Below are 15,451 nucleotides of genomic sequence, written 5' to 3' on the forward strand. Positions count from 1 at the left end.
TTTTATTTTATTTTATTTTATTTTATTTTATTTTATTTTATTTTATTATGTTATGTTAGTCACCATATAATACATCATTAGTTTTTGATGTAGTGATCCAGGATTCACAGTTTGCCTATAACACCCAGTGCTCCATGCAGTATGTTCCCTCCTAAATACCGGTTGCCAGGCTAATCCATCCCCCCACCCCGTCCCCTCTAAAACCCTCAGTTATTTTTTTCTTGGAGTCCATAGTCTCTTATGGTTCGCCTCCTCCTCCGATTCACCCCCTTCCTTTTTCCCTTCCTTCTCCTAATGTCCTCCATGCTATTCCTTATGTTCCACAAATAAGTGAAACCATATGATAATTGACTTTCTCTGCTTGACTTATTTCACTTAGCATAATCTCCTCCAGTCCCATCCATGTTGATGTAAAAGTTGGGTATTCATCCTTTCTGATGGCTGAGTAATATTCCATTGTATATATGGACCACATCTTCTTTATCCATTCATCTGTTGAAGGGCATCTCGGCTCTTTCCACAGTTTGGCTATTGTGGACATTGCTGTTAGGAATATTGGGGTGTATATGGTCCTTCTTTTAACTACATCTTTGGGGTAGTCTTTGGGGTGTCTTTGGGGTCAACAGCCAGGAGTGCAATTGCTGGGTCATAGGGTAGCTCTATTTTAAATTTTTTGCGGAACCTCCACTCTGTTTTCCAAAGTGGCTGTACCAACTTGCATTCCCACCAACAGTGTAAGAGGGTTCCCCTTTCTCCACAACCTCTCCAACATTTGTTGTTTCTTGCCTTCTCAGTTTTTGCCATTCTAACGGGTGTAAGGTGGTATCTCAATGTGCTTTTGATTTGAATTTCCCTGATGGTTAATGATGATGAACAATTTTTCATGTGTCTGTTAGCCATTTCTAGGTCTTCTTTGGAGAAGTTTCTGCTCATGTCTTCTGCCCATTTTTTGACTTATTTGTTTTTTGGGTGTTGAGGTTGAGAAGTTCTTTATAGATCTTGGATATCAGCCCTTTATCTTAGTGTCATTTGCAAATATCTTCTCCCATTCTGTGGGTTGCTTCTTTGTTTTGTTGACTGTTTCCTTCACTGTGCAGAAGCTTTTTATCTTGATGAAGTCCCAAAAGCTCATTTTTGCTTTAGTTTCACTAGCCTTTGGAGATGTATCTTGAAAGAAGTTGCTGCGGCTGATGTTGAAGAGGTTACTGCCTATGTTCTCCTCTAGGATTTTGATGGATTCCTGTCTTACATTGTGGTCTTTCATCCATTTTGAGTTTATCTTTGTGTATGCTGTTAGAGAATGGTCAAGTTTCATTCTTCTGTATATAGCTATCCAATTTTCCCAGCACCATTTATTGAAGAGACTGTCTTTTTTCCATTGCATATTTTTTCCTGCTTTGTCAAAGATTATTTGACCATAGAGTTGAGGGTCCATATCTGGCCTCTCTATTCTGTTCCATTGGTCTATATGTCTGTTTTTGTGCCAGTACCATGCTGTCTTGGTGATCACTGCTTTGTAATATAGCTTGAAATCGGGCAACGTGATGCCCCCAGCTTTGTTTTTCTTTTTCAACATTTCCTTGGCAATTCGGGGTCTTTTCTCATTCCATGCGAATTTTAAGATTGTTTGTTCCAGCACTTTGAAAAATGTCATTGGAATTTTGATCGGGATGGCGTTGAAGGTATAGATTGCTCTGGGTAGCCTAGACATTTTATTTTTTTTAAAGATTTTATTTATTTATTTGACAGAGAGAGACACAGCGAGAGCAGGAACACAAGCAGGGGGAGTGGGAGAGGGAGAAGAAGGCCTCCCGCGGAGCGGGGAGCCCGATGCGGGGCTCGATCCCGGGACCCTGGGATCATGACCTGAGCCGAAGGCAGACGCTTAACAACTGAGCCACCCAGGCGCCCCTAGCCTAGACATTTCAGCAATGTTTATTCTTCTGATCCATGAGCATGGAATATTTTTCCATCTTTTTGTGTCTTCTTCAGTTTCTTTCATGAGTGTTCTGTAGTTCCTAGAGTATAGATCCTTTACGTCTTCAGTTAGGTTTATTCTGAGGTATCTTATGGTTTTTGGTGTTATTGTAAATAGAATAGTTTCTCTAATTTCTCTTTCCATAGTTGCATTGTTAGTGTATAAGAAAGCAACTGATTTCTGTGCATTGATTTTGTATCCTGCCACATGACTGAATTGCTGTATGAGTTCCAGTAATTTGGGGGTGGAGTCTTTTGGGTTCTCCACATAAAGTATCATGTCATCTGTGAAAAGAGAGAGTTTGACTTATTCTTTGCCAATTTGAATACCTTTTATTTCTTTTTGTTTTTCTGATTGCTGTTGCCAGGACTTCTGGTACAATGTTGAACAATAGTGGTGAGAGTGGGCATCCTTGACATGTTCCTGATCTTAAGGGAAAGTCTCTTAGCTTTTCCCCATTGAGGATGATATTTGCTGTGGGTTTTTCATAGATGGATTTTATGAACTTGAGGAATGTTCCCTATCCAAACAAGGATATCTCTCACTGGAGCAGATTTCTAAGGGTTCTGATTTTACCCCAGGGGCTCTATCACTTTCTGGTAGCCAGCTTATGGAGGCCCCCTCCCCCTTCCGTTTGTCTTCTGATATCTCCCCTCAGATTCATGTCTCCATACCTCCTACTTTGCAAAAAGCAGTCTCTTTTCTACTTGTAGTGTTCCAAATATATTTCCTTACATCTCAGGCTGAATTCATGGGTGTCCAGAATGATTTGTTATCCAGCTAAATTCAAGGGACCAAATGAAACGAGGTCCCTTACTCTTCCACCATCTTGCTTCCTCCCGCTCGGTGGTCACTTTTCTACTTGTAGAATTGCAGCAATTCTTTTCCTAAATCTCAGGTTTAATTTACAGGTGTTCAGAATGATATGATAGATAACTAGCTGAATTCAAGGGCCAGATGAAACACAGACCCCCTATTCTTCCACCTTCCATCTTCCCTCCAATTGAAACCTATATTTAAAAGCCCTATTAGGGGCCAAGCTACAACCTTCCCAACTACTTAAAAACTAAAGCAAAATTGGATTCCCATTTTTTATTTTTGGAATTATGGGATCCTCCAAGATTATGGAGATAAATGTCTCCTAATTAAAGTAGACATGGCACCTTCTTTCTTGTGATGAACCTATGTTGTTAACTCACCTTATCTCTTTTCTGTCCTAGAAGTCAACCCTGTGACCTGCTCTAACTTTGACAATAGTGATCCGACTTTCCAGAACTGTCAAAAGCAGGTAAGGTTCACCACTTCATGGGTTTGCACTCTGCTTGCACAAGTGTACAGGAGACCATTTAAAGAATAGAGTGGGTGATGTAGGGAGGGATACCTCACCTTAATGTGCAGGTGTATTCAATATATGTTGCCATGTAACAAGTGACCCCAAAACTTAGTGACTTAAACAACATTTATTGTCTCCAAATTCCTATGTGTCAGAAATCCAGGGAGTGCTTTGCTGGATGTGTTGCCATGGGGTATCTAACAAGGCTGTCATCAAGGTGTGAGGATGAAGAGTAAGCAGAAACCTCATCCGTGCTGACAGGAAAGGAAAGCCATGGACCTGCTTTGGTAAACAGCCTGGCAGCTCCTCAAACAGTTAAACATAGAATTATATTCTCAGCAATTCCACTGCTAGGTATTTACCCAAGAAAATGGAAAATACATACCAACACAAAAACTTGTACACCAGTGTTCACAGTGGCATTATTCACAAGAGCCAGAATGTGGAAATGACTGACATGCCAGTGAACTCATAAGTGGACAAAAGAAATGTGGTCCATCCATACAATGGGCTACTGCTCAGCCATAAAAAGGAATGAAGCATTAACACATGCTACAAACATGGATGGACCTTGAAAACATGATGCTCAGTGAAAGAAGCCAGACACAAAAGGTCACAGAGAGCGTGATTCCTTTTATATGAACTGTCCAGATAGGCAAATCCCAAGACATAGAAAGTAGACTAGTGGTTGCCAGGGACTAAGGGGTGGGTGGATGGAGGGATTGGGGGTGATTGCTCAGGGATGCAGATTTCAGGGGAGGGTGTTGAAATGCTCTAAAACTGATTGCAGTTGTGGTGATGGTTGTACAAATCTGTGAATACACTAAAAGCCATTGAATTATACACTTTATAAATGGATGAGTCCTATGGGTGAATATATCTCAATGGACTTGTTAAAGAAAGAAGAAACATTGGCTGGATTGGCAGTGTACATCGTTGGTCCCCCAATATAATTAATCAAGGAATTTTACTGCCTTAGGAAAATGTAAAGACCATATATTCTGAACTCTTTTGTTTTTAATTAGGGACCCTGAGGCCCAGAGAGATTTAAGTGACTTTTTCAAGGTCGCATGGCTCGTTGGTGCCAAAGCTGTTTTGGTGACCAGTTTTAAAGTATGTGTTTGGCAAAACAGAGAATTGTAGGGAAAGAGAGGAAAAAATAAAACAAGATGAAATCAGAGAGAGAGACAAACCATAAGAGATGCTTAATCATGGGAAACAAGCTGAGGGCTGCTGGAGAGGGGAGGGGTGGGGGGATGCGGTAACTGGGTAACTGGGTGATAGACATTAAGGAGGGCATGTGATGTAATGAGTACTGGATATTATATAAGACTGATGAATCACTGACCTCTACCTCTGAAATCATGATACATTATAGGTTAATTAATTGAATTTAAATTTTAAAAATTAGGAAAAAAATAACGTACGTATCTGGGGCTCATCTATAAAAACTACTAGACAACCAGCCAAAGCTAATTAAAGGAAAAATAACAAATCCTCCTTTTCTTCTTCTCTCTTAGTTAAATGTGAGCAGTTCTCAGGACAACAGCAGACAGATCTGCACCCATTTCGCAAAGCTGTCCCGCAGCTGTGGAGAGGGAAACACTGTTCTGTCCCTGAAGGTCTGAGCTCCTTTCCTTTGGCTCCAGGTGCAGGTGGATGTCTTCTCCACCACCACCCCTTTTTAAAGTAGACTTTGTTTTTTAGAGCAGTTTTAGGTTCACAACAACGTTGAGCAGAAATAGAGAGTTCACATATATCCCCGCCCCCTACACAAGCAGAGCCTCCCCTGCTATCTGGCACCAGATGATACTTTTGTGAACCTGCAATGTCATGTCAATGTCACCCAAAGGCCAGAGTTGACATTAGGTGTCACAATTGATGCTGTCCATTCTGTGAATTTTGTCAAATGTATGATGACGTGTATCCACCATTATAGTATCAAACAGAATAGTTTCACTGCCCTAAAACTGCTCCAAAAAACTCATCTCTATGAGTTTTTATTAAGGAGGGCACATGTTGTGATGAGCACTGGGTGTTACAAGCAACTAATGAACCATTGAACGCTACATCAAAAACTAATGATATGTTAGCTAACTGAACATAATAAAAAATGTCTTAATAACAATTTTATATATCCAGGGAGTGCATGATGATATTTTGATATAAATATACATAATGAAATGATTAATACAGTCAAGCTAATTAGCATACCCAATTCCTCACATTTACCTTTATGTGTGTGTGGTGAGAGTACCTGAAAGCTCTTAGCAAATGTACAGTATATTATATAGTATTCTTTTTTAGAAGATTTTATTTACTTTTTTGTCAGAGAGTGAGAGAACAAGCAGGGGGAGCAGCAGGCAGAGAGAGAAACAGCCTCCCCACTGAGCAAGGAGCCTAATGTGGGACTCAATCCCAGGGCCCTGGGATCATGATCTGAGCCAAAGGCAGATACCTAACCAACTAAGCCACCAGGCATCCCTATTATATAGTATTCTTAATTAAAGCCATCATGCTGTACATGAGGTGTTGAAACTCATCCTACATAACTACAACTTTGGAATCTTTGACCAATGTAGATGGATACTTAACCAAATCAAAACCAAACACTACTATAATCCTGGAAAGTATTAAAAGATATGCTAAGGAACTGAGTCTACTGAGACTTCCCTTCTTAGGAGATGAGGCACACGAAGATTCTCAGAATTGGGCTCAACTGGGGTTTGCCAATTCAGGGGAATTTCATTTCATACAGGTCCTTTGGAGTCTGTGCATAGAAGGGTGTGGGATGGTCCCAGAAAAGCTTTAAGTTCCCTCAAACCTCTGTCAGTAAGAGTAAATACCTCCTCTTTTGTGCTTCTTGTCAAATTTAATTTTGAAGTTATCACATGGCAAAATGTTGGGGAAAGGCAATGAAAACCAAAATCTTCTCCCAACCCAGAAAAATGTACCACAAAAGTCTAAGAGAAGGAAAATGGTTTTATTATGGAATAAGTATTAAACCAGCATGCTTTTGATTTTACATTGCTGGATCCTGGGCTCCCGGCTATTGGAAAATTTTTTTGGCCAAAACACAAGCTCAAATTTGTTTGATTAAAGGACTTTGACCTTGCAAAGCCTCCCGTTCATCTTACAATGATTGTTTCTAACAGGAAATCGGGAACTCTTACTGTTTTCTCACAAACTTCACTTCCCAATTACCCATTGGAAATCACAAAGAGAAAGCAAGGCTAGTGACAGTGTACATGCAGACTATGGAGAAGGCTGTCCTTGCAGCTGCATCCAGAAATATGAAAGAAACAGAGACGGTGGAAGGGCCTTTTATGGGTAAGGAATCACAAGGATGGTAAGCACAGCTCCCATTGTTTGTTGCCAGGCTCTGTTCTAGCGAGTTTGCATATCATCTCACAAAATCCTCCTAGTTGTGCTGGAGTGTAGGCATGATTACCTCTATTTTATAATAGGGGCTGAGGCCCAGAAAAAGTACATGAGTTCCTGGCCTCCTAAATGGTGTAAGAGTAAAGAATCAGACTCTCCACCTAGGTCTGAGTACACATTCTTCTCCTAACCAGTACACAAATTGTCAGTGTGCACTGCCTGGTAAAATTTTGGATTTCATGGATTTGATTTTTTTCTACATGGACCCACAGTCAAAAGTTTGGAGGTAGCCAATTTCATTAGATACTACAATGACAGAGAAAATGAATAGGGTGTGGCTTTAATTTTGGATTGGAGATTTCTCTCTATTTCTTATAAACATTCAAGGAAATATAGATCAGCAAGGAAAAGAAAGTATACACCATCTATAATTATGGAGATTCAGAGAAACCTACTCCAGGTGAGTGTATTAGTTAGCAATTGTTGCATAACAAGTGATCATAAACAGCACATCTATAATCCATAGTTTCCATGGGTCAGGAGTCAGGGCATGGCTTAGCTGAGGACTCTGCTTGGGGGTGTCTCCCAAGACTGCAATGAAAGTGTTGGCTGGAACTAGAGCCTCATCTAAAGGCTTGAACTAGGGAGAATTTGTTTCCAAGCTCACATCATTGTTGACAGGATTCAGTTCCTTGTGGAGTGTTTGACTGAGGGCTTTGGTTTCTTGCTGGCTGGAGGTTGAAGGCCTCCCTGGGTTCCTTGCCACTCTGTAGGGCAGCTTCTTTGATCAAAGTCAGCAAAAAAGTGTCTGTTGGCAGGGTGGGAGTTACTATCTTATGGAATATAATAATGAGCACAATACCCTGTCACTTTTGCCATATTCTGTTGCTTAGAAGCAAGTTGTCAGGCCAGCCTGCAGTTAAAGGGAAGGACTTCCCCAAGACTTGGATACCACAAGACCGGGGTGAGGATCATGGAATGCCATCTTAGTCTCTCTACCATGCTCATTCAAGTGGTTCCTGGCATTGGACGCTCATTAGAATCATATAGGACATTAAAAAAATACCGATAGAAGGCCCACTTGGGGATGAGGCCTGAGCATCAGGTTTTAAATCTCCCCAAGTGATTCTAATGTACTCTCTGGGTTGAGAAGTACTAGAAGATATTTGCAAATGACACTACAGACAAAGCACTGATATCCAAGATCTATAAAGAACTTCTCAAACTCAACACCTAAAAAAACAAATAATCAAGTCAAAAAATGGGCAGAAGACATGAACAGACACTTCTCCAAAGAAGACATACAAATGGCTAACAGACACATGAAAAAATGTTCATCATCATTAGCCATCAGGGAAATTCAAATCAAAAGCACATTGAGATATCACCTTACACCAGTTAGAATGGCAAAAATGGACAGGGCAAGAAACAACAAATGTTGGAGAGGTTGTGGAGAAAGGGGAACCCTCTTACACTGTTGGTAGGAATGGAGGCTGGTACAGCCACTCTGGAAAACAGTATGGAGGTTCCTCAAGAAGTTAAAAATAGAGCTACCCTATGACCCAGCAATTTCACTCCTGGATATTTACCTTAAAGATACAGATGTAGTGAAATGAAGGGGCCCTGCACCCCAATGTTCATAGCAGCAATATCCACAATAGCCAAACTGTGGAAGGATCTGAGATGCCCTTCAAAAGATGAATGGATAACGAAGATGTGGTCCATATATACAATGGAATATTACTCAGCCATCAGAAAGGATGAATACCTATAATGTGCTACAACATGGATGGAACTGGAGGGTGTTAATGCTAAGTGAAATAAGTCAATCAGAGAAAGACAATTATATGATTTCACTCATATATGGAATATAAGAGAAAGCACAGAGGATCATAGGGGCAGGGAGGGAAAACTGAATGGGAAGAAATTGAGAGGGAGACAAACCATGAGAGACACTTGATTCCGGGAAAAAAACTGAGGGTTGCAGAAAGGGAGGTGGGTGGGAGATGGGGTAAGTGGGTGGTGGGCATTAAGGAGGGCACATGATGTGATGAGCACTGGCTGTTATACGCAACTAATGAATCATTGAACACCACATCAAAAACTAATGATGTACTATATATGTTGGCTAATTGAATTTAAATAAAAAAGAAAAGAGTGAAGGTGCCTGGTTAATTCCTAGTTCACTTTTTCAATTTGGCTAAATGCCCATGGGATTTGGCCATTTCTTTCCCACACTAATCAGAAGTAATTGCTCCCATGAGTGTGCGGGCTTTTCCTTTTGGTGTCCAGTGCAGAGGATTATCACATTGGAACAGGTGGGCAAGTGGATGTTGCTGTTGACCAAACATTCTCTGTTTTTTAGCCATTGAAACACTAAGGGTTACGAACTGCAGGCTGAATAAGACATTCAGGTTGAAGGCAGAAAAGCAGACCATGGATATTCACTGCACCACCATTGAGAAGGAAAGCTTGGGAGGTATAGTAAATTGTGATCCTAGAACTTAGACATCAATCCAAGAATTTTCCCAATGGAATTCCATGTTGCTCCTATAATACAGTTCCTAGGGGTCCTTTATTGTATTTGAGTATGTTCTCTGGATAACACTGATAAAGCCAGAGTCTGGGAAATTCATATCGGGCTTTTATAGCCAGAAAAAGAAAAAAAGAAAATAATCCAATTTCCCATTTTGTTTACTTTGGATCTTTTGGAGTGGGACTGGAGTTGAGATTTCTTAATGACTTCCCATGTCTTTTCCTTGCTTAAATCACCTCCACCCTCTGCAGTGCTCTAGGCTGATTTCCTTAAACAGATGTCTTTCCCCTGCACATGGACAGTGAATGGCTCCCCACTTCCTAGAGGAAACCAATCAGCCTTTTTGCTCTCTCTTTAACTTCTGAATGCTTGTGTTTATTTTTATTCATTTATATTTTGCTTTGAGTTTTAAATTGTTTAAAAATTTTACTTGCGATATAATTGACATATTAGTTTCATGTGTATGACATAATGACTCCATATTTGTCTAGCTCATTTTTAAAACTGTGCACAGTCTATCTTTAAACACCTTTAAAATTTTCCTTTACTTTCATATGACCTAACCCTCCTGCAAACTTACCTGCTAACAGTCTTTTTCTCCCTCTTTCACTTCTTTGCTCTCTCCTTCATCTCTTCCCTTCTTCTCCCTTTCTCTCTTTCCTTCTTTCTTCCACCTTTTCTCCTTCCATTCCTTTCTTTCTCTTCCCTTTCCTTTCTTTTCCTCCCTTCCTTCCTTCTCTAAATCCACTCATTCATCCACCAATCTGTCCATGCAACAACCCAATCTTCTGTCATGTCTTTCATCCATCCATCCATCCATCCATCAACCATCCATCCACCAATCCATCTATCCACTCTTCCATCTACCCACCCATCATTCCATCCTTCCTTCCTTCCCTGCACCCATCCATTCTTCCATCCATCTACTCACCCACTCACCCATCTACTAAACTGCCTGCCTTCTTGCCTTCCTTCCTCTTCCCCTTCATTCCTTCCATTGATTCATTGATTTGCATTAAAATTTGGGGGGGGAATATAATAATGACTTCACCTTTTCCTAGCTCTAAACTAAAGTTAGTTATTTAATATATTTAATCTTTTCCTTAACTGTAAAATGCCAAAGAAAATTTTCCCTAGCAAGAGTGGTAGTAAGGATGAAATTGTTATTTGAGCACTGGGTGTTATATGAAAACAATGAATCATGGATCACTACATCAAAAACTAATGATGTATTGTATGGTGACAAACATACCATAATAAAATAAATTAAATTAAAAAACATTAAAAATTAAATTATGATTTATGTGAATGACTCAGCACATTGTCCCACAGTAAAGGCTAAATAAATGGGAACTAAATTATTTTTTCCAGTGGTCTGTCAACATATTCACAAATGAAAGTTAACACAGATGATTCCTTAAATCACTTATGTTGCCCCCAAATGGGTAGCACTGAAACTAGGTGGGGTTTTCCTCTTTATCCCAGGTGCTGTCGCATTTATATCTTATGCTTCTATTGGTCCCATCATCGACGAGAGCTTTGTGTCTGAGGAAAACCTAATGACAAAGGAAAAGTTGCATAATTTCTACCTGAACTCCAAGGTGGTGAGTGGTACAATGGGATCCAGAGAGAACACCTCGCTGTCCATGTCCATTAATTTCACGTTTCAGCATGAAAAGGTGTGTGAAAGCAAGGTGACTATTATATCTGCAGGGATTTTGTAATTAAATGGGAATGTTTCCATGCTGATGAATTCACAGGTTGGAAGTCTATAAATATGAAATATATTCTACATCAAAAAGTTATGATGTACTATACGCTGGATAACCAAACATAATAAAAAAAATGAAATCAATTCTTGCTCATCTGGGAGACATGGTGTTGGAAAGTCCAAAATAAGCCAAGGGTGTGATATGATGTCCTGAGAAACTGGGGTACCCCTGAGCTGCACTGAGAAGATAACTTCAGAATCAGCCCCTCAACTGTCCTCCAAGTCTCTGGACAGGTCTGACTTGTCAAACCAGTCCAAATAAAACTGGTCAGCGTTTAAGAAGGCACCAATCCAGACAAGCATGTGAGATGAGTGATAGTCCTTAGGTATTTTTGAAGTGCTTCTCAATTGCTGTAACAAGACATCATACCAGGCACATTTCAATAGAAAAGTTTTCTGGGTTTCAGAACTTTGCCAAAATTAAAAATGATTTTGTCTTCCTCAAAGGGGTTGTTTGATGTGTAAATAATTACCCTGGAACTTGGCAACTTAAAATGACATGTATTTATTATCTCACTCTGTTTCTGTGGGTCAGGAATCTGGGAGTGGCTTAGTTGGGTGGCTCTGGCTCAAGGTTTCTCGTAAGATTGCTGTCAAGATGATGGCCGGGGCTTGTCCCCAGAAAGCGTCACTGAGGCTAAAGGGTTTGTTTTCAAGGTGGTTCCCCCATGTGGCTGTTGGCAAGAGGCTTCTCTTTCTTACTGCTTGGGGCTCTCTGAGAGCTGCTTCAGTGTTCTCACAGCATGGCAGCTGGCTTCCATGAGTGTTCCAAGAGAGACTACACCAAAGGAAGTGGAATTAGGCTTGACATTTTGAAGGGAGTGCCAAAGAATTGATGGACAGGTTTTAAACCACTACAGGGAGAGATGGCGATGAACAGTCTGGGTTTGAGTCCCAACTCCCTTCCCACTCACTAGTTAGGCAAATTCCCCAGGCTTCTGTGTTGAGTTCAACCCAGATGCTGAGGTTCTGCTGCTGGTAATAGCAATGTGCCTTCTTGATGTGTGAGATAAATGAGTCCATGTGTATAAAGCCCTTAAAATAGCGCCTGACATCAGCAAATGGTGCTGGGAAAATTGGATATCTGTGTGCCAAAGAGCAAAGTTGGACCCTTACACCATACACAACATGAACACGAGATGGGTGAAAGACATAAATGTAAGACTTAAAACTATAAAACTCCTAGAAGAAAACACAGTGGGAAAGCTTCATTACCTTGAACTTGGCAAGAGTTTCTCAGTTATGACACCAAAAGAACAGGCAACAAAACAGGCAAATGGATGATATTAAAGTAAAAACTTCTGTGCATCAAAGGACACAGTCAATGGAGTGGAAAGGTAACCCATGGAATGGGAGAAAATACCTGCTGAGGGATTAGTACCCAGAATACATAAAGAATGTGTACAATACATAAAGAATGCGTACAATTCCAACAACAGCAACAAAATAACTCAATCAAAAAAAAAAAAAGAGCAAAGGATTTGAATGCATATTTCTCAAAAGATGACATACATGGCCAAGAAGCACATGTAAAGATGCTGGAAGTCACGAATCATGTAAATGTAAATCAAAACCACAATGACAAATCACTTCACATCCATTAGTATGGCTACTATAAAAACAAAACAAAATGGGGTGAGGATGGAGAGAAACTGGAATAACTGTGCACTGTTGGTAGGAACATAAAATGTTGCAGCCACTATGGAAAATGGTATGGTCATTCCTCAAAAACTTGAACCTAGTATTACCATATGAAATAATATCAAATAGCATATAGCTTTTAAAAAAATGAGTACAGGGTGTTATTGTAAGCGATGAATACTAAATTTTACACCTGAAATCAATTTTACCACATATGTTAAATAACTAGAATTTAAATAAAAACTTGAAAAATAAAGAAATACAATATTGATATATGCTACAACATGGATGAAACTTGAGGATATTATGCTAAGTGAACTATGCCAGACACAGAAAGACAAATACTGTAATCTTCCATTTTGTATAAGGTCCCCAGAGTAGTCAAGTTCATAGAAACAGAAAGTGGAAAGATGTTTGCCAGGAGCTGCAGGGAGAGAAATGATTTATTTTTAATGGGTATAGAGTTTCAGTTTTACAAAATGAAAAAGTTCTGTAGATGGGTTGCACAACAATGTGAATATGCTTAACACTATGGTGCTGTCCACTCAAAAATGGTTAGGATGGGAAATTTTATGATATGCAATTTTTACCATAATAAAAGCTTTTTGAAAAAGTCTGACACATACTAAGCATTTCCAAGCCTTAGATACCATTACTCTCTGGGCTCAACCATTGTTGATTTTTCTTTTATTATGTTCAGTTAGCCACCATATATTACATCATTAGTTTTTGATGTAGTGTCCAATGGTTCATTAGTTGCATAAAACACCCAGGGTTCATCACAAAACATGCCCTCCTTAATACGATCACCTGGATACCCCATCCCCACACTACCCTTCCCTTCTTAAATCCCCAGTTTTATTCCTGGAGTCCATAGTCTCTCATGGTTTGTTTCCCTCTCCAATTTCTTCCCCTTCGCATTCTATTTTCCTTCCTTTCCCCTACGGTTCTCCATGCTGTTCCTTATGATCCACATATAAGTGAAACCTTATGATAATTGTCTTTCTCTGCTTGACTTATTTCACTTAGCATAATCCCCTCCAATTCCATCCATGTCTATGTGAATGGTGAGTATTCATCCTTTCTGATGGCTCAGTAATATTCCATTGTATATGTGGACCATATCTTATCCATTCATCTGTTGAAAGGCATCTCAGCTGCTTCCACAGTTTGGCTATTGTGGATATTGCTGCTAAGAACATTGGGGTGAATAGACCCCTTCTTTTCACTACATCTGTATCTTTGGGGTAAATAACTAGTAGTGCAATTGTTGAGTCATAGCGTAGCTCTATTTTTAACTTCTTGAGGACCCACCACACTGTTTTCCAAAGTGGCTGTACCAATGTGCATTCCCACCAACAGTGTAAGAGGGTTCCCCTTTCTCCACAACCTCGCCAACATTTGTTGTTTCCTGCCTTGTTGATTTTTGCCATTCTAACTGGTGTAAGTGGTATCTCAATGTGCTTTTGATTTTAATTTCCCTGGTGGTTAGTGATGTTGAGCATTTTTTCATGTGTCTATTAGCCATTTGTATGTCTTCTTTGGAGAAGTGTCTGTTCATCTCATCTGCCCATTTTTTTTTTTACTTGATTCTTTGTTTTTTGGGTGTTGAGTTTGAGAAGTTCTTTATAGATCTTGGATACCAGCTTTTTATCTGTAGTGTCATTTGCAAATACCTTCTCCCATTCTGTGGGTTGCCACTTTGTTTTGTTGACTGTTTCCTTTGCTGCGCAGAAGCTTTTTATCTTGATGAAGTCCCAGAAGTTCATTTTTGCTTTTGTTTCCCTTGCCTTTGGAGACATGCCTAGCAAGAAGTTGCTGTGGTCAATGTCAAAGAGGTTACTGCCTCTGTTCGCCTCTAGGATTTTGATGGATTCCTGTCTCACATTGAGGTCTTTCATCCAGTTTGAGTTTATCTTTGTGTGTGGTGTAGGGGAATAGTCCAATTTCATTTTTCTGTATGTAGCTGTCCAATTTACCCCACGTCATTTATTGAAGACTGTCTTTACTCCATTGGATATTTTTTTCCTGATTTGTTAAAGATTAACCGTCGAGTTAAGGGTTCATTTCTGGCTTCTCTATTCTGTTCCATTCATCTGTGTGTCTGTTTTTGTGCCAAAACCATGCTCTCTTGGTGATCACAGCTTTGTAATATAGTATGAAGTCAGGCAACGTGATGCCCCCAGTTTTGTTTTTCTTTTTCAACATTCCCTTGGTGATTCAGGGTCTTCTCTGGTTCCATACAAATTTTAGGATTGTTTGTTCCAGCTCTTTGAAAAATGCCAATGGTATTTTAATAGGGAAGTCATTGAAGGTGTAGATTGCTCTGGGCAGCATAGACATTTTTTTAAATTTTATTTTATCATGTTATGTTAGTCACCATACAGTACATCATTAGTTTTTGATGTGGTGATCCATGATTCATTGTTTTCGTATAATACCCAGTGCTTCATGCAGTACATGCCCTCCTTAATACCCATCACCGAGCTAACCCATCCCCCCACCCCCCTCCCCTCTAAAACCCTCAGTTTGTTTCTCAGAGTCCATAGTCTCTCATGGGTCATCTCTCCCTCCAATTCCCCTCCCTTCTTTTTCCCTTCCTTCTCCTAATGTCCTCCATGCTATTCCTTATGTTCCACAAATAAGTGAAACCATATGATAATTGACTTTCTCTGCTTGACTTATTTCACTTAGCATCATCTCCTCCAGTCCCATCCATGTGGATGTAAAAGTTGGGTATTCATCCTGTCTGACGGCTGAGTAATATTCCATTGTATATATGGACCACATCTTCTTTATCCATTCATCTGT

General features: G+C 39.8%; 1 protein-coding gene across 1 annotated transcript; it reads left to right on the forward strand.

Annotated features, from left to right (window-relative positions):
- Window positions 1-3,198: 3,198 nt before the first annotated feature.
- LOC112818832 (adhesion G protein-coupled receptor E3-like) lies at window positions 3,199-10,907 on the forward strand (the record flags this gene model as incomplete). Its single annotated transcript, XM_025865925.1, has 5 exons — window positions 3,199-3,266; window positions 4,832-4,933; window positions 6,467-6,641; window positions 9,058-9,171; window positions 10,714-10,907. Coding segments are annotated over 5 exons (653 nt in total), but the record flags the coding sequence as incomplete, so codon positions are not given.
- Window positions 10,908-15,451: the final 4,544 nt, after the last annotated feature.

The sequence above is a fragment of the Callorhinus ursinus genome, unplaced genomic scaffold, assembly GCF_003265705.2.
Source record: "Callorhinus ursinus isolate GAN/ISIS: 27379988/994484 unplaced genomic scaffold, GSC_fseal_2.0 scaffold896, whole genome shotgun sequence".
Classification (NCBI taxonomy): domain Eukaryota; kingdom Metazoa; phylum Chordata; class Mammalia; order Carnivora; family Otariidae; genus Callorhinus; species Callorhinus ursinus.